Source organism: Panthera uncia, unplaced genomic scaffold (assembly GCF_023721935.1).
Source record: "Panthera uncia isolate 11264 unplaced genomic scaffold, Puncia_PCG_1.0 HiC_scaffold_161, whole genome shotgun sequence".
Taxonomy (NCBI): domain Eukaryota; kingdom Metazoa; phylum Chordata; class Mammalia; order Carnivora; family Felidae; genus Panthera; species Panthera uncia.
The window spans coordinates 64254-85060 of record NW_026058261.1 but is presented as its reverse complement, the minus strand read 5'-3'; the positions used below and the strand labels follow the sequence as shown (position 1 = coordinate 85060).

The 20807-nt window shown below is 38.8% G+C and overlaps 1 protein-coding gene across 6 annotated transcripts in view; it reads left to right on the top strand.

Annotated features, from left to right (window-relative positions):
- The first annotated feature begins 2906 nt into the window (after positions 1 to 2906).
- Positions 2907 to 20807, top strand: part of LOC125917240 (protein FAM133B) — a 30071-nt gene continuing 12170 nt past the window's right edge. For 3 of the 6 annotated variants that reach the window (XM_049623490.1, XM_049623489.1, XM_049623487.1), the window contains exons 1-8: positions 2908 to 3050; positions 13740 to 13837; positions 15659 to 15737; positions 16633 to 16707; positions 16820 to 16852; positions 17317 to 17379; positions 17945 to 18037; positions 19335 to 19385. In XM_049623490.1, coding sequence (XP_049479447.1) covers positions 3027 to 3050; positions 13740 to 13837; positions 15659 to 15737; positions 16633 to 16707; positions 16820 to 16852; positions 17317 to 17379; positions 17945 to 18037; positions 19335 to 19385 — 516 coding nt within the window. In that variant the 5' untranslated portion in view covers positions 2908 to 3026. Of the gene's footprint in view, positions 3051 to 3219; positions 3400 to 13739; positions 13838 to 15658; positions 15738 to 16632; positions 16708 to 16819; positions 16853 to 17316; positions 17380 to 17944; positions 18038 to 19334; positions 19386 to 20807 lie in introns of those variants that run through there. The other 3 variants (XM_049623486.1, XM_049623491.1, XM_049623488.1) reach the window with 3 other exon arrangements.

The window sequence follows — 20807 nt, the reverse complement described above, 5'->3', positions numbered from 1 at the left end:
ACATATTCAAGCATATATATGTAATAAGTTAAACCATATGATTGCCATTCATATAGGTTAGAAATTGCTAAATATCAACAATTTCATATGGTTCAACCAATATATCCTCTTGTTAATGCACGTGCTCTCATATTCTATATACTCTTTTAAAATTTTCTCTCTTAATAATGTATCATGCCTATTTTTCCATATCAGTACATACAGCTGTACATCACTTTCTAAATACCTGGGTAGTTTGCCATTGCATGGATGTACCATACTTTATTTTACCAGTTCCTTTGTAATGGATATTTACCTTGGTTCCTGTCTTTTCCTGTCTTTTCCAATTAAGATAGTTGGATAATCACATGGCTATGTCTTCAAACATGAAAGCTCCATGCTTCCATCTCAAGTCTAGGGATATGCCCACTCAAACAATGAACACTTGCGTTTTGTGGATTGGGTTTCTGTGTCTCTGTTGTTGAAATTCTTATATACCCACACAACAACAATGAAAAGTATATAATATTTAACTACAGTATTAAATATGGATACAGATCCAAGTCAGTCCAAGTGTATTTAATGTTAAAGATGCCTTTTGAGTTAAAATCATTGAATGCTATTCAAGTTGAAAATCCCTGTACCAGCGAATAATAATAATAATAATAATTATTATTATTATTAGACCATCACTATTTGGAGCTTTGTGTTTTATCATTGCTCAAGTTATTCCTTTATTCAAAAACTTTGCAGAATAAAATAAAACTTCTTCCCTTAGCATTCCAGGCCCTTTGCCTCTAGCTACAATGTACCTTTCCAGCCTTGCTTCCCCGCCCCCCTAGCACATTTGGTCTATGCTGCCACACCTGATTACCTTTCCTTTTACTCAGACTGTTCCCTCTGTTTGCAGTATCTTTCCATTTCAGCTCCTCTGTGGGAGTTTGTCACCTTCCCAATCCACCTGTAATGACACTTCTCTATCCCTCATCCTTCAAAGGCAGTGTGATATTGTAAGGAAAGTGTAGGCTTTCAAGTTTGTCACACCTGTATTTGAAGCCCCAGCTTCTCCACTTTCTAGCTATGGGACTTGGGGCAAATTACCTGGCTTATCTTAGCCTCAGTTTTTCTCATGTGAAAAATGGAATGCAGTTGCTTAGTTCTGTCTACAACATTTGGGAGGGTTATATAGGTCCATAGCTAGAAGGGAAATGTGTTTATTAGCAAATCACACTGTACAGAGGAGGTATAAAGCATTTCTTTATTCTTCTGATTGAGTCACTGTAAGTTACATCCTGAGAAGGCCAGGACCAACCCTTTCTTTATGGAGTCCACTCAGGTGAGCTCCCAATTGCTCTGGCCTTCTTCATTATTTCTACGGGTCATTTTCCTGCTTCTCTATCCTCCCATGGCATCCATGTACCATCTGGAATGTGCTGTATACATTACCAGAGGGGGAACCATCTACAAGAAACAAAAAAAAAATTTCTGTTGGATTATATCATTATCATATTTTAAAAATCTCTGTACTCTGTATAACCAGCCAAAGGAAGTCAAAGGTAAGAAGGAGCTAAAGAGAAAAACTGTATTCTTTCACAGATATCATAATGCTTATGTTGGAGCACTGGAAATAATATCTATGAAGTTTATAGACTATTAAAAACACTGTAAAGTAGCCATGAAAAAAAAAAACTTTAATATTCACAGATTCCTGTCTTCCTCTTGTGCATACTGGGAAGCCTGTCTTTGGTGGAAGTCCTCAGCTTAAATCAGGGGTAATGGAAGAGGAGGAGGAGGAGGAGGAGGAGGAGGAGGAGGAGGAGGAGAAATGAGACTAGAGGACCAATTTACAGTAAAAAGCAAAATGAATTACTCAGGAGAATGAACATCTAGTGGGGAGTAGAACCACCAATGGCTGCATTTAAGAGAGTTTGGAAAATTTTTGAGAGAAAATGGGAGTTGGCAGCATCTGTTGTGCAATGCAGTATGAGAAAGGGGAGAGAGAGATGGAAATTGGGAAAGAGGGGTGTTTTTGTTTTTGTTTTTTAATGTTTATTTTAGAGAGCTTGCGGATGGGGAAGGGGCAGAGAGAGAGGGGGAAGAAGATCCAAAGTGGGCTTTGTGCTGACAACAAAGAGCCCCATGCAGCGTTCGAACTCACGAGCGGTGAGATCATGACCTGAGCTTAAATTGGACGCTCATCCGACTGAGCCAGCCACCCAGGCGCCCTAGGAAAGATAATTTTAAGGAGTGTTCATGTATATAATGATATAAGCCTATTTTGCTTTTTTCAAGAGTCCAAAAAAGATTAAAGTTGATTTTCGATTACTTTCTAATGACATTGTGCTTAGATGGGCCCAGAGTGGCCCAGCTCTCACCATGTCGATAAATACTTGGCTTTTTCTCTGGAACCCAGATCACCTCCCTTGAAGTTTTAGAACTGTATTTACGTTATTATGACACATCGTGCAATAAAGTTGTCTCTGTGTATGTATATCCCCTAGCAGGTTGTAGATAGGCCATTTGAAAGCAGGTTTGGTGTGTTTTAATCATCTTCGTGTCCACCGTATCCAGCTTCCCATCACCTAGTCTATGAATTGCCCACCGGCCGGACTCTGAGGGAACATGTCTGTCCTGGTCTTCTCTTTACCGCCAGCACTTGCACTATGTTAAGCCCACAGTAAGCGTTGGGATAATCTTTGTTTCCCCTAGAGTAAGGATTTCAGCGCATAAGGAATGGAAGAGAGTAAAAACGTCTAAGCCGAGTTGGTGAGAACGCAGTACAGAAGAGCAGTGGCGGCCGGCCCGGGGCTGGGTGGTAACGAACAGGAATCGGCCAGGAGAAGCCTGGGAGAAGCCGGTGATCGCCGGCGCCCTCCTCTCCTCCACAACGGCAGGTGGCGCTGTGGTCGGGTGCGGCCGCTAGGTTCGCGAGGCGCCTCTCTCTGGGCAGGGTGGGGAGTAGGCAGAAGGACCTGCGGCGGGCCCATCTCGGCCGCCTCTCTGGCTTGATCTTCCTCGGCGTCTGACTGTGAGCTTAGTCCTGCACCATGGGGAAGCGGGACAATCGAGTGGTGAGTACTGAGTGGGGAAAACAGTGGGGCGACGCGGGGCCGGCGGCAGGGGAGCGGAACCCCTTGCTCTTCCCGACGGGGCCTGAGGGTCAGCAGCGTCGCTCGGACCTCGAGCCTGGAGATCCAACTCCCCCCATCCCCGTCGGCCCCAGACGCGCGTGCGCCGAGCACGCAGTTGGCGCTTTCGGGCCCCCCACTCTCTGTCCCCTCTTTCCTCTTCCCGTGTCCCCCTCTTTTTTTCAACCCCGCTGCACCTTCTGGCAGTGCTTCCTAGCTCCCTTTCCTCCGGTACTCCGACTAGCAGTGCCCAGTTTTTACAGCTACAAGGGCTGGAGGAGTTCTGTCTCCTGTACGTTTGTCGTAAGTCTGAGGCCCACAGAGGCCCCGGGACTGGCCCCCTACCCGGTATGGAAGATCTGGCTCCGCGCCCCTGTCGTGCGCACGCTGGTGGGATGGAGGGGCGGAGGCCTCAGGCGCAGCTCCTTTTTCTGGGCTTGCTGCGCGCCTAGTTTTAGCGGCAGGTAGACTCCCGTTTGAGGACCAGGATCGAAACATTTGGCTTCGTGTCCTCAGCGCCTAGCACTTCCTGGCACTTAGTAGGACCTGTGTACGAATGAAGGGTGAAAAACAATTGCCTTTGAAGTCAGGTATAGATGGCAGTGTCAGTTTGGGGCCCTCAGGGGTCGGGTGACTAGGATAAGTTGCTTTTCTTCTCTGAGCCTCTGTAAAGGGGCATTAGTGTTATCCACAGCTTTGCAGAATAGTTGAAACCGCAAAAGGCAAATGGCCAGAGAACGTTTGGCATGGAAGTTGTTCTAGTAAATGAGATAAAAGAGACACAGGAATGTAAGAAATAACATGATGATGCAGTTTCGAAGTTCTTGAAGGTATTCGAAAGAGAAGGTACTTTGGACAGGAGGAGATGGGAAGAAGGCATTCTAGATGGCTACTAGGTTGGTTTGGAAAGTCCGGATTATAAATCAGACTGGATGGGCCATAATCATTAGGGATTAACAATAAACTTAGGTTGCAGCCTTCAAGTTCCTGGATTTGTGATCGACTTTTAACCACCGAGCAGCAAAATGAAAAAAAATAAATGCAGTTAAAGTTAGTGTACTAAATTGGGGTGCCTGGGTGGCTCTGTCGCTTAAGTGTCCGACTTTGGTTCAGGTCATGATCTGTGGTTGGTGGGTTCCAGCCCCATATCGGGCTCTGTGCTGACAGCTCAGTACCTGGAGCCTGCTTTGGATTCTGTGCCTCTCTCTCTCTGTCTGTACTCCTCCTCGCTCATGCTCTGTCCCTGTATCTCAAAAAAATAAATAAACGTTAAAAAAGAGTTAATGTACCAAATTTAATGAACTTTTATATTCAATGATTATTGCCTTTTTGGGTTGGGAGGGCTACTAAAAGAGCTTTACTTTTATGATACGGTGACATTTCTTCAAAACATTTGTTTTAATTTTATATACTACTCATAATCAGAGATGTTTAGGAACCACAGTGGTGAACTTTGATTACAATGTTAAGGAATGTTCTTTTCTCCTGCTTTCCCGGCTGTGGGTCAGACCTTGTGGTATCCAGTTTCTCATAGGGTTGAAATGGTGTGCTGATGGAGCATCCTTATTAGGTTTGAGGTGTTCAGAGTGTTTTGACTCTTTAAACTGTGGACTTGAAAATTTAGAAATCACCAGACCTGGGATATGGTTTCATATAGAGGCCTAAGATGTTTTGTCTTTGTTTTACTTAGAAGTGTTGCTTTACACATACCTTTAAAGCATTTGAAACTTTTCAGATTAGCTTCATTTTACTAGAACATTTTGATAATAACTCTGGGCTCTACTTATTAGTTGGTATGCTTTTGTAGCATAGAGTGTTCTGGTAACATTTTATTTGCAGTTAAAAAGTGGAAAAGAGGGATGCCTGGGTGGCTTAGTCATTTGAGTGTCTGACTTTGGCTCAGGTCATGATCTCGAGGTTCATGAGTTTGAGCCCCCCCGTCGGGCTTTGTGCTGACAGCTCAGAGCCTGGACCCAACTGTTTCAGATTCTTTGTTTCCCTCTCTCTCTGCCCCTCCCCTGCGCGTGCTCTCTCTCTCTCTCTCTCTCTCTCTCACAAATAACATTAAAAAAATTTTAAAGGTGGGAATGAAAACATGAAATTAAGATTTAGAAGAGAGATTGTCTAATTTTGTGTTCTCGTTGCATGGAGGAGGAGACGGAACTTTTTTTCTTCCAAATTTTTATTTAAATTCTGGTTAGTTAACATATAGTATCATACTGATTTCAGGAGTAGAATTTAGTGACTCAGCACTTAAGTATAATACCTAGTGCTCATCATAACAAGTGCCCTGCTTAATACCCATCACAGGTTTAGCCCATCCCCCACCTCCCTCCATCAACCCTCGGTTTTATTATCTTTCATTAAGAGTTTCTTATGGTTTGTTTCCCTCTCTCTCTCTCTTTTTTAATGTTTATTTTTGAGAGAGAAGGAGAGGGAGAGAGAGTGTATGTGATTGGGGGAGGGGCTAAGAGAGAGGGAAACAATCCGAAGCAGCCTCCAGGCTCCCAGCTGTCCGCACAGAGCCAGATGTGGGGCTCAAACTCACGAGCATGAGATCATGACCTGAGCCAAAGTCGGATGCTTAACCGACTGAACCATCCAGGTTCCCATTTCCTTCTCTTTTTAACCCCCTTCCCATATGTTCATCTGTTTTGTTTTTTAAGTTCCACATAAGAGTGAAATCATATGGTATTTGTCTTTCTCTGATTGACTTATTTCGCTTAGCATAATAGAGTCTATCACCATCCATGTTGTTGCAAATGGCAAGATTTCTTTCTTTTTGATGGCTGAGTAATATTCCTGTGTGTGTGTGTGTGTGTGTGTGTGTGTGTGTGAGAGAGAGAGAGAGAGAGAGAGAGAGAGAGAGAGAGACATCTTCTTTATCCATTGGCTATTGTTGATAATGCTCAAGGAGAACATACCCCTTCGAATCTGTATTTTTGTATCCTTTGGGTAAATACCTAGTAGTGCAATTGCTGGGTCCATAGCGTAGTTCTATTTTTAACTTTTTGAGGGACCTCCATACTGTTTTGCAGAGTGGCTGCACCAGTTTGCATTCCCAGCAACAGTGTTAGAGGGTTCCCCTTTTTCTGCATCCTCAACATCTGTTGTTTCCTGTGTTAATTTTAGCCCTTATGACAGGTGTGAGGTGGTATCTCATTGTGGTTTTGATTTGTATTTACCTTATGATGAGTGATGTTGAGCATCTTTTCATGTGCATGTTAGCCATCTGGATGTCTTCTTTGGAAAAATGTCTATTCATGTCTTCTGCCCATTTCTTAACTGAATTATGTGTTTTGGGGTGTTGAGTTTGATAACTTCTTTATAGATTTTGGATACTAACCCTTTATCAGATATGTCATTTGCAATTATCTTCTCCAGTTCTGTAGGCTGCCTTTTAGTTTTGTTGATTGTTTCCTTCCCTGTGCAAAAGCTTTTTATCTTGATGAAGTCCCAGTAGTTCATGTTTGCTTTTGTTTTCCTTGCCTCCTGGGACAGTGTGTCTCGTAAGAAGTTGCTATAGCCAAGGTCAGAGAAGTTGCTGCCTGTATTCTTCTCTAGGATTTTGATTGTTTCGTGTCACACATTTGAATTTATTTTTGTGTATGTGTAGGAAAGTGGTCCAGGTTTATTCTGTATGTTCTGTGTGGTGATGCCCAGCACCATTTGTTGATTCTTTCCTACTTTTTCAAAGATAGTTGACCATAGATGGAACTGTTTAAACTGGGACCAAAACTTGGGTCATTTGGTACTTAGTTCAGTAGATCATAACTTTTAGATTTTTTTTTAAATGTTTGTTTATTTGTTTGTTCGTTTTGAGAGAGAGAGCACACACATGAGCGGGGGATGGGCAAAGAGAAGGGAGAGAGAGAATCCCAAGCAGGCTCCATGCCCAGTGTGGAGCCTGGTGCAGGGCTTGATCCTACAACTGTGACACCACAACCCCAGCTGAAATCAAGAGTTCAGTGGACTGAGCCACCCAGGCACCCCATTATAACTCTTGGTTTTAAATAAAATGAATGTTTGCCTCTGAAAATAATGACATGTTTTTCTTCATACATTGATGGTAAATTCATAGTTCTAAAGATGATAGAGTTGCTTTCTAAAAAAACCATAAAGTCCAGGTTGAAAGTTTTGTTGTTGTTTTTGTTGTTTTTTAAAGACTTACTCGGGGCGCCTGGGTGGCGCAGTCGGTTAAGCGTCCGACTTCAGCCAGGTCACGATCTCACGGTCCGTGAGTTCGAGCCCCGCGTCAGGCTCTGGGCTGATGGCTCAGAGCCTGGAGCCTGTTTCCGATTCTGTGTCTCCCTCTCTCTCTGCCCCTCCCCCATTCATGCTCTGTCTCTCTCTGTCCCAAAAATAAATTAAAAAAAAAAAAAAAAAAAACGTTGAAAAAAGACTTACTCTGGGGTGCCTGGCTGGCTGGCTCAGTCAGTAGAGCATGAGACTCTTGATCTCAGGGTTGTAAGTTTGACCCCACGTTGGGTGTAGAGATGACTTAAAAATAAAATCTTTAAAAAAATAGATTTTTCAGAGTGGTTTTGAAATCACAGCAAAATTGAGCTGTAAGTGCAGAGAGTTCCCATATATTCCATGTGCACAGTTACGCACAGCCTCTCCCTACTTGCAACCCTGCTCTGCAGGGCGTTGTTATAGTTGATGAACCTATCTGGCCACATCATTTTCACCTGAAGTCCGTACTTTACATTAGGGTTCATTCTAGGTATTGTACATTCTTGAACAGTTATTTTTTTAACTGAACATTTTAGTTCTCAAGATTTATGAAGAGCTGTTAAATTCATAATGGCCACCCTTTGTCCTCATTGTTTTCCAGAAGTTTCATGTTCTATTTGGTTACTTTGTGCCCTCTAAAACAGATGTATCCTCTAGGTAAAAATAGGTAATCAAAGTAACAAATGAAGTTCTGCACATTTTGTTCTCACATTGCTCTTTTCAGTACCTGCCCACTTACCTATTCCTTCAGTTTGATTTGCTATCCTGAATTTCAAAAACAAATTGCTTTGTTACCAAACTCATGCAGCAGTTTGGAGCCACAGACAATTCTAGTTATATATGAATACAAGTATTTGATTTGTAAGGTCACAGCATTTAATGTGATTAAGTCATAGTGAGACAGTTCAAGAAATTGCACAATTTCTGTGTTTTAACTGGTGCCTAACCACCCAGCCCCTTAATGTTAAGAACATTGTTTTTAACACTGCTGCATAATAAGCAAAAAGGCTTTATCTTTGTAAAATTAATTTTTTTGTTTTAAAAGCCTTTCTGTTCATAGTAAAAAGAAGCACTGTTGCTTATTGATTATGAGCACAGACCATCAAGTGTTTTTGCAAGGAGCCTGGCATATAAGATGTCTTTAATAAATATTGCTATTTTTAAAAAAGTTTTATTTGTTTTGAGAGTGCTCACATGAGCAGGGGAAGGGCAGAGAGAGAGGGAGAGAGAAAATCCCAAGCAGGCTCCCTGCTGTCAGCTCAGAGCCCCCCAATGAGGGGCTTATGACCTGAGCTGAGACCAAGACCTGGATGCTTGAGAAACTGAGCCACCCAGGTGCCCTTTGCTGTTTTTTAAAATAAATATTACTGGGGCGCCTGGGTGGCGCAGTCGGTTAAGCGTCCGACTTCAGCCAGGTCACGATCTCGCGGTCCGTGAGTTCGAGCCCCGCGTCAGGCTCTGGGCTGATGGCTCGGAGCCTGGAGCCTGTTTCCGATTCTGTGTCTCCCTCTCTCTCTGCCCCTCCCCCGTTCATGCTCTGTCTCTCTCTGTCCCAAAAATAAATAAAAAACGTTGAAAAAAAAAATTAAAAAAAAAAATAAAATAAATATTACTGTTATAGTTGAAATAAATAATTGAGATATTTGGAGTGTACTTAAGCGAACTAAGGATAGTGTTTATAATCAAAAGCTTATGTTAAGCCTATTACATAGACAATGATAGCTCTTGTAATTGTATCATAAGTTGTCTGTGATTAATAGTCTTAGGATGTGAATATACTACTTTACTATTTAATTTTCCTCTGAAAAGTAAACCGTAAGACAGACTGTATGTACTTGAGGGAAGCAATTTCACAGTAGACATAACAAAAAAATGTTAATGTACTTTTAAGATACATGCGAGTATATTTGAAGACTATAAAACATGGTGAATGTGTTACAATTTTTTTTTAAGTAGGCCGTATGCCTAAAGTGGGGCTTGAACTCATGACCTTGAGATTAAGAGTCACATGCTCTACTGACTGAACTGGTCAAGCGCCCCCCAATTTTTTTTAATTAAAGTGATAAGTTGTCACTGTACTGTTTGTGAATTTTTACTTGAAAACAGTTCAGCTCTTGGAATTGGAGTGGCAGTATTGTGAGTGAATTTTTCTCATTTTGTTTACCTTTATTATTATGATAATGTTTGTGTGTAGTTTTTTTGATTTTTTTCATTTATAAAGGTAATGAATTGTTATTTTTAAAAAATTTTTCCATTGGGGCGCCTGGGTGGCTCCGTCGGTTAAGCGTCCGACTTCAGCTCAGGTCACGATCTCGCGGTCTGTGAGTTCGAGCCCCGTGTCAGGCTCTGGGCTGATGGCTCAGAGCCTGGAGCCTGCTTCCGATTCTGTGTCTCCCTCTCTCTCTGCCCCTCCCCCGTTCATGCTCTGTCTCTCTCTGTCCCAAAAATAAATAAACGTTAAAAAAAAAAAATTAAAAAAAAAATTTTTTTCCAGGGTATGTTTTATTCATTTTTTTGGTATAGAGAGACAGAGCATGAGCAGGGGAAGGGTAGAGAGAGGCAGATGTAGAATCTGAAGCAGGCTCCAGAGTCTGAGCTGTCAGCACGGAGCCTGACACAGGGCTCGAACTCACGAACCCCAAGATGATGACTTTGGCTGAAGTCGGATGCTTAAACTGACTGAGCCACCCAGGCCCCCTAATGCATCTAGATTTTTTAAAAATCTATAGTTGTTCATTAAAATGGCATCTTATATTTTGGCAACCTGCTTTTGCTTCACATTTAGGAAATCTCAGACATCTTTCCATATCAGAAACTATAGATCTCTCTTTTTATGGCTACATAGTATTTCATTTTGAAGGTATATTTTAATATATAATTAATGAATCTCAATTTGATGGCTCTTTGGGTGTTTTCAGTTTTCCCTATTTTAGTAATTTAGTTTTGAACATCCTTGTATATATTTGCATTCTTTGGAAATAAACAGTTTTTACAGTTTTAAACTTAAGATATTTTACTGGTAAGTGCTACTAAAATTATGACATAGGACCAAAGAAATGGGAAGGTGATAGATATCTCCTGTTTTAAAAATGATGAACTTAGCTTTGCACATATATTTGCTTCTGGTTATTAGGATTGTCAGTGTCATTATTTGGGCCACAGTTCCTCTATTGCATCTTCCATTGGTTGTCATATTTCCACATGAACTACATGAACTGAGTGAAATTCTCAGCAGAGGCAGTTGATTGAAATACTCAAAGACATAACAGTTGATGTAAAGAATGTCACTATATGCCTCTCTCTTGAGTTGGATTTGATATTCACATCTAGCCCTGACTCTGTAAACATGCCTGACATTAGGAGTTCTAGCATTAATTCCTGCATGGAAGAAAATTATGTTAATGGATTTTTTCATCCCACGTAATTAATTAGGCAGTATCCGGTTGAATGGGACTAGTTCTCAGTTTGTACTGTTTATAGTAGTTTTATGTTGTTTGATCTGCCAGAGAAATCTGGAAATAATATAACTCATACTTGTTTTGAGGGTGGGAAATGTTGGTTATTTTCAAGGGTTTTTGTTAAATAAAATGCAACAAATACATTCTTTCACTTCTTTTGGAATATTAAGTCTTAAGTTTAAGGCCTTAAAATCAATGTTGATAATAGTCATTTTTGACCAGAATTCTTTTTGTTTAAACAGTGGAAGAGTTTTTATAAATGATTGTTGACTTGGATTAAATTTGGAAAACCAAATATGAGGATCAAGGAGTTGACACTAATTTAAAGACCAAATTTTATATATGTTGGACAGTTAATTTTAATAAAACAGTATCTCTTTGCTAGATAGTGTCATTAATAAAGAAACCTGCTTTATTTTGTCTGGATATGTTTTTTTTTTTTTAAGTATCTAAAAATGTGTTTTTCTGTCATAGTAAGTTCAGTATAGACAGCAGAATTTGATTTTTGTAGAGTTCCTTATTGTGTAAAAATAAACATAACATAAAGTTCATTGTCTTAGCCATTTTTAAGTGTTTGTCAGTGGCATTAATATATTCACAATGTTGTACAAGTGTTACCACTGTCCATTTCCAGAACTATTTTTTTTAAAGTTTATTAGAGAGAGAGGGCACACATGTGTGTGGGGGGGAAAGGGGCAGAGAGACTCCCAAGCAGGTCCCATGCTGTCAGAACAGAGCCTGACTCAGGGTTCAAACCTATGAACCATGAGGTCATGCATGACCTGAGCCGAAATTTGACCCAGATGATCAACTGACTGAGCCACCCAGTTGCCCCCTCCAGAACTTTTTCAGCATCCCAGATAAGAAACTTTGTACCCGTTAAAGAGTAATTCTCAGTCATTTGTTCCCCTCCAGCCCCTGGAAACCTTTTTACTTTCTATCTCTATCCATAATTTGTTTATTCTAGATACCTCATATAAGTTGAATCATACAGTATTTGGCCTTTTATATCTGGATTATTTCACTTAGCATGTTTCCACGGTTCATCCATATTGTAGCATGTTTAAGAATTTCATTCTTATGCAAGGTGGCATCTTGCATTGATGCATCTTGATTTGCATTTTCTTTGCATTTGCATCGTGATTTGCATTAATGGATTGTCAGTGTCATTGGTTGGGACAGTGACTAGGGAGTTGAACATCTCTTCATGTGCTATTGGACATTTGAATATCTTCTTTAGAGAAATGTTTATATAAGTCCTTTGTACATTTTTTAATTGGGTTGTTAGAGTTTTTTGCTGTTGTATGATTTCTTTAGGCATTCTGGATATTAATTCCTTGTCAGATCTGTGAGTTGCAAATACTTTCTCCCATTCTGTGGATTGTCTTTTCATTCTTGATAGTGTTCTTTGATACACAGATTTTTTTTTTTTTAAGTTTATTTATTTTGAGAGAGAAAGCAAGAGCAGAAGCAAAGGAGGGGCAGAGAGAGAGGGAGACACAGAATCTGAAGCAGGCTTCAGGCTCTGAGCTGTCAGTACAGAGGCCGGTGCAGGGCTCCAACTCACAAACTGTGAGATCGTGACCTGAACCAAAGTCAGATGCTTAACCGACTGGCCACCCAGGCACCCCAATAAACAGATATTTTAATGTTGGTGAAGTCCTGCTGTTTTTTTTTCTTTTGTTGTCTGTCCATAATTTAATATTTGACGTTAACAATTGGCAAGTAAAATTGCCATCAGTATGGCATAGTATTTATTTCCTGAGATAAAAGATATAGTAGAATAAGTGATGAATTTAAAGTTCGATCTTTGGGACACCTGGGTGACTCAGTTGGTTAAGCATCTGACTCTTGATATCCACTCAGGTCATGATCTCGCTCTCCTGGGATGGAGCCCCACATCAGGCTCCCCACTGGGCATGGAGCCTACTTGGTAGTCTCTATTCCTTCCCCCCTCTCTCTGCCCCTCCCCCACTCTCACTCTCTGCCCCTCCCCCGCTCCGTCTCTCCTCTCTCAAAAATAAATACACCACTTAAAAAAAAAATAAAGTTAGATCTTTAATTATTTTGCAACCAAGTTTCTTAATTTGCCAGTAAGCATAGTGTTACCATCTCATGGGGTTATTGGGCTTTAGGAGAAAACATAAAATTATCTTACAGTAAGAAAGAGGTATCATTATTATTTTTATTAAATCTCTAGTTTAAAAAAAAAGGTGGGGGGGGAGCCTGGGTGGCTCAGTTGGTTAAGCATCCGACTTCAGCTCAGGTCATGATCTCACGGTCTGTGAGTTCTGTGAGTTCGAGCCCCACGTCAGGCTCTGTGCTGACAGCTCAGAGCCTGGAGCCTGCTTCAAATTCTGTGTCTCTCTCTCTCTCTGACCCTCCCTCCGTTCATGCTCTGTCTCACCCTGTCTCAAAAAAATAAATAAACGTTAAAAAAGTTAAAAAAAAAAAAAAAAGGTGGGGTGACACCTGGGTGGCTCAGTCACTTAAGTGTCTGACTTCAGCTCCTGTCATGATCTCGCGTTTGTGAGTTCGAGTCCCGCATTAGGCTCTGTGCTGACAGCTCAGAGCCTAGAGCCTGCTTCAGATTCTCTGTCTCCCTCTCTCTCTGACCCTCCCCCTTTCGCACTGTGTCTCCCTCTCTCTCTCTCCCTCTCTTTCAGAAATAAATAAGCATTAAAAAAATTTTTTTTTAATTTTAAATCTCTGGTACAAAAAATTTTTTTTCTATGTAATAGTGATATGATTCATCTCCTGAACTTCTGAGACTTAATAGAGTATTAATTTTTTTTGTAATGAAAACTCTGGTTAGATTATACATGCTTAGTTGGACATAGTATGCATTTATAATAAAAATTGCTTGGTGAGTAAGTGAACATTTGCATTTTTGATTTTTTTTTTTTTTAATTGAGTTAATTTTTGTTCTTTCCTCAAGGCCTATATGAACCCAATAGCAATGGCCAGATCCAGGGGTCCAATCCAGTCTTCAGGGCCAACAATCCAAGATTATCTGAATCGACCAAGGCCTACCTGGTATATGTGTAACAATTTAACCATTTATAAGATTTTCATAGATTTTTTAAAGGTTACTGTTACAGTTTTAATTGATTGCAAAGCAGTTGTCAGATACATAATTTTTTGAAGTGATATTCATTGGTGCTTTCTTTTCAATGTATGAAATACACGCATCATGCATGAGCATAGAACAAATATTTGAGAAGCCACCACCCTGTGTAGCTAAAGAGCTAGCAGTTAACCTTTCATATCAATCTCTTCTCTATCCCCTAAAAGAGACCTTAAGCTTGCAGTTTTAAGCTATTTAAAATGGTAGGTTTGACTAATCTCGCCCTTCATTGAAGTGTAAGTAGGTGTTAGGAAGGATAATGTTAAGCCATGTTTCTATTCTTACCTGATGGCTTTTCAATAAGTTGAATTTCCCATTTAAAAATTTTTGTTTTAAATTGTTTTTTGGGTTTTTATTTGCCCTCATTGAGTAACTCTGATTATTTGTAAATAAAGCATCACAGCACTGGCCTTACTTTTTTTTTAGTACGTCTTATTATTAAATATCAGGCTCCTGAGATAACTTATGACAAGTTTCAGAGTTGTTAGCTTCATAATGCTTGTAAGTGCCCCTAAAAGCTGGATAACTATGGTTGAAAGTTGTGCTTATATGTAACAAGGACTCTTCCTTTGAGTTAAATAGAAAGTAAGCCATGTCTGCCTCTTAGAGTTTTCATGAATGCTGTTGTTGACTGTTGCAGCATACCAGAAAATTATCCCAAAACAAAATACATTTTACCTTCAAAATTGGTGAGAAGAAATGAACTTTAAGGGGAAGTGCTCGAGAAAGTATATTATGTGTGTATCAGAGTCCCCCAAGATAGCCCTTCAGTTGTGTAATTTGCTAGAAGGACTCCCAGATAGTTGTACTCTTGGGTAAGACTTATTACACTGAAAGAGTACCAGCCACAATCAGCAAAGAGAAAAGTTGCATGGGGTGAAGTCCAGGGGAGATTGGGCTCAGGCTTCCAAGGCTTCTTCCTATATAGTCACATGGAATGTGCTTAACCCCCACAGCAATGAGTTGTGTTAACATACATGAGATGTTGCCAACCAGGGGAGTTCATTAGAGACTCAGTGTGCCCAGTGTTTTTACTGGGGACTAGTCAGCCTCTCCCTATCAGATCCCAAAATCCCAGACTCCCTGAAGTATAGGTTCAGCCTAAGCAGTAGTATTTGTACAGATAGGCACAGTGAGCCACTCTTAACGGAATGGTAAGGAGCCTTCAAAATCCAAGTTCCCAGATGCCAGCCAGGGCCAAACTTGTAAGCAGGCCATTCTGAGAATTAGCAATCAGGCATGTTGTACCAACTCTTCTGTGCAGTATGAGAGGTGCATTGTAAAATAGATGTTTAATAATAAAATTTAGTAGTTTAAATAGACCTTAGCTCTCCCTAACACTGAAACTATCAGCTTTGGGACCCTAGGCAGATTTCTTACCTGCCTCAAGCTTTGCTTCGTATCTGTAAAATTGGTGTAATAATACTGTGTTTTCTCACAGGATTGTTGTAAGGATTAAAGGAAAATGTATTGAAAACAGTGCTCAAATGTTTGGTGTATTAGCTCTTGTAATCCATGTTTGGGAAAGGAATAATCAGTGTTATTTGAAAGACTGTGTTAATGATAATTGACTTATAAGGCTATGAACAAAGAGCTTTAAAATGTGTCAACACTGGAATGGAAGTTTATTAGGATACTAATATTTTTTTATTTACGAAATTTTGGTTTTGTTTGTAAGTATTCATCTCTAATTTGAATTGCTTGAAAACTTATGTGTCTATTTTATTAAGGGAAGAAGTGAAAGAACAACTAGAGAAGAAAAAGAAAGGCTCCAAGGCATTGGCTGAATTTGAAGAAAAAATGAATGAGGTTTGTAAATAGTACCTGTTTGAAAAAATAGACACATATGTTTTCTTAAAAGAAATATGACATTGGGGCGCCTGGGTGGCTCAGTCAGTTGAGCGTCCGACTTCGGCTCAGGTCATGATCTCATGGTCTGTGAGTTCGAGCCCCGCATCGGGCTCTGTGCTGACAGCTCAGAGCCTGGAGCCTGCTTCGGATTCTGTGTCTCCCTCTCTCTCTGCCCCTCCCCCCGCTCATGCTCTGTCTCTCTCTGTCAAAAATAAAATAAAACATTAAAAACAGAAAAAGAAATATGAAATAATTTTTTAACAAATCAGGGGTCGGGCATGGTTTTTAGGTTTAAGGGCGCCCTGTACATTGAATACAGGTTTGTATATAAATGCACGATTTCTTTAAAATAAAAAGAGCAAAAAGTTAAAAAGTGGAAAATCATCTTACAGTAATTTAGGTCATCTGGGTTCTTCCCTTTATCTTCCCCTGCCCCCATGGCCCCATATTGCTCTGAGTTTTCCATGATGTTTGCCTGTTTTGGTCACAAACATGTATGTAGTATTTCAGGTACAATATAGATTAATTCAGTTTTTACTGTCTGGAGAGAGAATCTAACTCTTTTTTTTTTTTTTGTAAAAAAGAAAAAAGTTGTCAGCCTCAGTGATAATACCTACTCCTCTTCTCAATATGCACTGGAGAGCTCCCACTCTTTAATATCCCCCTTAATAAAGAGCTTTTAGAGGATTCTTTGGTGACAGGGTTCTGGCACCTGGAATACCTTTTCCCTGTTCTTAGAGGCTGAGATGGTGAGAGGTAATAGAGGATAGAGGGAAGGAAGTAGTAGCTGTCTATATCAGGTGTGTTAGAAGGGGATAGATAGCCTTTGATGTTGTTCATAACCTTTTTGCAGAACTGGAAGAAAGAACTAGAAAAACACAGGGAGAAATTATTAAGTGGAAGTGAGAGCTCATCCAAAAAAAAGCAGGTAAGAGTTTAATGTTGTTTTTAATATCACAGTTGGGTGTACTAGTATCAGTATAATATTAAAAACTCATATCAGCTTATTTAGATTTGTACTTTTATTTGTTTGTTTTTAGAGAAAGAAAAAAGAAAAGAAGAAATCTGGTAGGGTGAGCAAAAGTTTTCCATTTTTCTAAATGTTACGATTAAGAGCTTACAAGAAAAGTAAGATAATTTATACAACCTGTATGCTGACTGTAGATGAGTCAAGGAGCCTGGAGGTCCTTTGGTAGATATGGGTGATTTTGTTCTATTAGCAATATAAAGAAAGGCACCACCTGCCTTATAACCTAGTAGTAACTCCTCTGTTGCTATCAGGGAGGGAAAGGGGAAAATTGACTACCATTGCCATATCTGTTACTTTGTTGAGCCTTTTTCGTGTGTGTGTGTGTGTGTGTGTGTGTGTGTGTGTGTGTAAGGGCGTGTGACATTTCACTTTTTAATGTTTAAGTCTTCAGAATAATACAGCATCTGTTTCTCAGCCACTAGATTGATTTTGTTAAGTATTTGAAAGACTTAGTAATAAAAAAATTCCTGCATCTCACAAGCTTTAATTGTTTTGTGCTTGGTCAAGTATTCATCTTCTTCTTCATCAAGCTCTGATTCTTCCAGCAGTTCTTCGGATTCTGAAGATGAGGTAAGGTTTGCCTGTGATGGCTCATGAAATAATAATCTCTAATTTATTTAATGACAAGAGGAAATCCATTATGTAATATTTTAGAAATGTTGACTTGCAGGTTTTGGTTAATTATCCATAACCGAGAGCACTGACAGGAATGAACAGCTAGATACTTAAATATTAACATATTTTTTTATATTCCTAAATTTATCTTATTCACTTAAAAATATCAGAGAAGAAATACAGTTTAAAAATCTAAAATGCTATCTGACTAGAAGCTAGAGGGTACGTGTGACTCAAATTACTTGACTTTTTTTTATAAAACAGGAAGGTTAGTATAGGTTATACTTTACACAATTATTAAGGGGGTGCTTGGTTGGCTCATTCGGTAGAGTATGTGACTCTTGATCTCAGGCTCAGGAGCTCAAGCCCCACATTGGGCATAAAGTTTACTTTAAAAATACTGTTAAGTAAAACATGTATTTACAACTTGGTTCTTTCATGGATAAAGTTTTTATGTTAATAAAATGCATCAATTATATTTTTGAAACAAAGCAAATGTTTGTAAAAATGTTTTATATAGGATAAAAAACAAGGAAAAAGAAAAAAGAAAAAGAAGAATCGTTCACATAAATCTTCTGAAAGCTCCATGTCAGAAACTGAATCGGACAGTAAGGTAAAATTACTTAAATTAGCAGCATTTTGGATAGCAAACCACATTTAATTAGCTTCTTTTAAGTCATCCTATCTTAAATTGCTCTCAGTTTGGAAATGAGATACTATTTTTTTTGTACTTTGATGGTCTGTGCCATTTAATTGATATACTTAATATCTTACATATGGTTTTCAGTTGTTCTCTAAGTACTTCCACATGTCTCCATCTCTCAACATTTCCATGATAGCTTTATGATAAATGTGACAGATACTATTTTTTCCATTTTCATAAAGAAGTCAGAGTTTAGAGAAAAAAACATACTGTACTATCTGGTCCAGTATCCTATTCCTAAATCTGCTCTGTACTGTCCAGAATTGTGAAACATAATTGGCATTGGCTCTCAGACATTTGTGATAATAAGGAATACATGCAAGTTGTAATAAAAGTGTAGATTCCTGGGCCTCATCGCCAGAGAGTATGATTCAGTAAATCTGATTAGGCTCAGAAGTCTACATTTTTAATAGATGTTCTCTATGATTCTGATATAGGGGTGTCCTCGGACCACAATTTGACAAACACTAACCTAGGGTCTCAGAAAAACAAAGCAACTGTCTGGTTTTGTGGCAGATCTCTACTAGTCCTAGTGTCATTTCTTTTGACAAAATTCCTGGCATCCAGAAAGTATTCAGTAAACACTGGTTTTCTTTTTGTCTTTTAAGACTGAAGACTTAGTCTCATGATAATGATAGCTAATATTTGTCCAAGTGCCTCCTCTGTGTTAGGCATAGTTCTAAGCACTTGACATTTTAACTCAATCCTCATCCACTTTTTGGATAAGGAAGGCTCAGGGAGGTTAATGGCTAGAACTGAAACAATCAAAAGAAAGAAATTCTAGCCTCTCCTCCTTACGAGGAGAGTAGGAAAATGAGATTGGTGGACGTCCACACTCAGTGTGAATTAGAACTCCCATGCATATGACCACCACGGGCAAAAATAGGCAGATGGCATTAAGTCTTATTTTTTAAATAAACTAGGTGGTTATTATAGATAATCTGTCATTTGAGGTATACCTAGATTTGATATGTAGCTAGATAAATGAAGAATGCCCATTTCCTTACAGGCACATATATACACAACATAACGTTCCTCCTACATTTTCAGAATAAAATTCTGGTGTTGAAGTAAACTTTTTCCAGTTTATATAATAAATTGAGTGAATCATAGAGCAAATCACTGTTTTGGTATTTTTGTCCTTATACTATTATGCTGTATCTTTTAAATTTAAAATTGATATATATATATATGTTTGTGTGTTTAGGATAGTTTAAAAAAGAAAAAGAAGTCAAAGGATGCAACTGAGAAAGACAAGGTAATTATAATTTTACATTGCCTTTAGTCTGTCATACAATACTTCATTTACTTCAAAAAATTGACAATATGTTCTCCCTTTTAACTTAAAGAGATTTATTTATTTTGTTTTTATAGCATTTCTCGCTGATTTAAGGAAATCATTTATTGAATTCATAATTGAAGGTTAAAAGATCACAAAAGTATTCCTGCAGAGTTTGAGTTTGTACAGATTATTATCTCAGATTAAAAATTCAAAATGATGGAGATTAAATATTTCCTTTGTTTCTTCAAGTCATTTTATTTTATTTATTTTTTAAATGTTTATATTTTGAGAAAGGCAGAGTGTGAGCGGGGGAGGGGCAGAGAGAGAGAGGAAGACAGGATTGGAAGCTAGCTTTGCACTAACAGCGTGGAGCCTGCTTGGGATTCTCTGGCGCGCACATGTGTGCTGCATGTCTCTCTCCCTCTCCCTCCCTCTCCCTCCCTCTCCCTCCCTCCCTCCATCACTCTCTCCCACTCTTCCTCCCTCCCCCGCCTCTCCCCTGCTCACATTCTGTCTCTTTTTCTCTCAAAATAAATACATAAACTTTTTTTAAAAAGTTAAAAAAAAAGACTTTTTAATTACAGAACCTGGAGTTCTGTTTCAAATTGAATACATCGTAGATAAGTTTTGAAAAATCTTTTTACTACTATGGATATTTTATTTTTATTTATACTTAACTATAAATAATGCAAGTTTATTCCTGTGTTTCTGATGTACAATTAAAAATCTTTTTCTGGTTCTTAGTAATAAAAACCTAAAGGAAGCAGTTACTAATGAAAGAAAACTACAGATCAGTGTCATTATATTTTATTCAGTCTTTTTAAACATATTTTTTAAATTGGGGTGTAATTCACATAATATGCTATTAAACATTGTAAAATTACAATTTGGAGGAATATTGTGTATATACAGTGTTGTGCAATGACCACCTCTGTAGTTTAAAAACGTTTTCATTACCCCCTCAAAAACAACCCATACTCATTAACTAATTACCATTCTCCCTTTCCCCCTTCCCCTAGTAACTTCTGTTCTGCTTTCCATCTCTAGATTTATATATTCTGGATATATCTTTGTTCTATTCTGTTTTGTGTTTTGTTTTGTTTTGTTTTGTTTTGTTGAATCAAAAGTGGAACTTCATGGACACCTGGCTGGCTCAGTTAGTAGAGCATGTGACTCTTGATCTTGGGGTTGTAGGCTTGAGCTCCATGTTGGGTGTAGAGATTACTTAAAAATAAAATCTTTTTTAAAAAAAGTAGGAACTTTAATAAGTGTATCACTTGTATTTACATTAAAATAAATGGAATTTATTAGAATTAAAACAGTCCTTGCTATTTACGAATTGAATGTATAAGACAAATTATCCTTTGTATTTGTTTTCTGTTTGTTTACAAATTCAAT